This window comes from Nanorana parkeri, unplaced genomic scaffold (assembly GCF_000935625.1).
Source record: "Nanorana parkeri isolate BGI_ZX_2015 unplaced genomic scaffold, ASM93562v1 scaffold897, whole genome shotgun sequence".
NCBI lineage: Eukaryota > Metazoa > Chordata > Amphibia > Anura > Dicroglossidae > Nanorana > Nanorana parkeri.
In genome coordinates, this window is record NW_017307165.1 from 247,802 (window position 1) to 249,689 (window position 1,888).

Genomic DNA, 1,888 nt, shown 5'->3' on the forward strand with positions numbered 1-1,888 from the left:
GTGGATGCGAGCGGGTCTGGCAGCGGCGAGCGTGAGGTGGGGAGGAGGTGCAGCGCACAGCGTGTGGAGCCGTGAACAGGGCCAACTGATCGGAAGCCGATTAATCGATTATTGAAAAAGTTGACAACTTTTTCAATAATCGATTATGTCGATTAGTTGTTGCAGCCCTACACACGACATATCTAGTTGTTGGCTAGCGTTCAGCTTTACACAGTTATAAATAAAGATTGAAAAGAAAAAAAATCAGAATTAGATGAATCTCAGATACGGATTGTGGGGAAGAGATATTTCAGCAGACGGACTTATTTCACTATAGACACCTTCAGTTTAAAATGTCTGATGACAGAGAGCAATATGTTGTATATTCGGAATGGAAACATACAACCCAACATATTGCAAGTTCTGCTCGGGAAGTTTTGCACATTTTTCTAACCTCAGTACAGCTAAGGCCAGGGAAGGAACGCTAAAGGGCCAGGGAAGGAACGCTAAAGGGCCAGGGAAGGAACGCTAAAGGGCCAGGGAAGGAACGCTAAAGGGCCAGGGAAGGAACGCTAAAGGGCCAGGGAAGGAACGCTAAAGGGCCAGGGAAGGAACGCTAAAGGGCCAGGGAAGGAACGCTAAAGGGCCAGGGAAGGAACGCTAAAGGGCCAGGGAAGGAACGCTAAAGGGCCAGGGAAGGAACGCTAAAGGGCCAGGGAAGGAACGCTAAAGGGCCAGGGAAGGAACGCTAAAGGGCCAGGGAAGGAACGCTAAAGGGCCAGGGAAGGAACGCTAAAGGGCCAGGGAAGGAACGCTAAAGGGCCAGGGAAGGAACGCTAAAGGGCCAGGGAAGGAACGGTAAAGGACCAGTGATGGAACGGTGAAGGTCTGGTGAAGGAACATTGATGGACCGGTGAATGTGTCTGGTGAAGGAACTTGATGGCCTGGTGACATTTTAGTGAAGGACCAGTAAAGGGCCCTCTGGTTGTGCAGTCTTTATTAGACAGTCACACTGTAAATATGTGGAAACATTTAGGCTCCTTATTCTTTCGGGGCAAAAATAACCAAAATCTTAAATATTTTCAGGGCATTAGCACAACAAAAGATAAGTTTAAAAAAAATAAATAAAAAGGAAAAATTCGGTAAATGACCCTCTTGCCACCTTAAGCCAGGATGTTGGAAAGTCCGTGAGAAATCTGTACGGCTTCACCCACCACATCTTGTGGATTAGCAAAGTTATGTTCACAACTTCCGTTCTGCTGGACGTCATGGAGGAACGATGCCAGCCACCACTAATGGCTGATAACAGAACAATAGCCGACATGGCAGCATTAGATAAGCCCCAGAAATGGCATTCTCTGTAGATCTGGGGGGGTTTAATATCTTGTACAACGGAATGTGTGAAAGTAGTCGGGAGCGATTTCACATAGCACTATTTTATTTCATCATCCTTCAAGGCACATTTTAACACCTAAAAATAAAATAAGGCATCTCATTCCCACTTCAGGGAAAATTATACTCACAGATGTAGTAATATTCGTGGCCCACGTGAAACTCGTAGCCCAGGGAGAAGGCGCTGTACCGTTGGAACTTCTCAGAGAATTTGATGGGGCTGTGAGGCGAGTGGGGGCGATTACATTCCCAACGTTTTGAGCCCTGGCTGATGTCGCAGGTACGATAGCCCTCGTAGTTCACCATATAAAGAATGTATTGCTCCATCCTATGGTCGGCTATAGTCTCATTGTAGTGCGGACAGTAGATGTCTAGATAATCATTCACGTTCACTTGGACGGTGTAGCCATCGCGCCGCAAGCTGAAAGACAAAGACAAGAGCGGTCAGCAAAGTTGGAGTAACCAGGAGATGAAGTGTAGAACTATACCGAGCAGCCAGTCCCCCCCCCCCCCAACA

The 1,888-nt window shown here is 47.3% G+C and overlaps 1 protein-coding gene across 1 annotated transcript in view; it reads right to left on the bottom strand.

Moving 5' to 3' along the window:
• The window catches only part of EFNA3 (ephrin A3), a 104,003-nt gene that overhangs the window by 7,839 nt on the left and 94,276 nt on the right, over positions 1 to 1,888 (bottom strand). Inside the window, exon 2 of the mRNA XM_018565866.1 lies at positions 1,503 to 1,792. Coding sequence (XP_018421368.1) covers positions 1,503 to 1,792 — 290 coding nt within the window. The remainder of the gene's footprint in view (positions 1 to 1,502; positions 1,793 to 1,888) is intronic.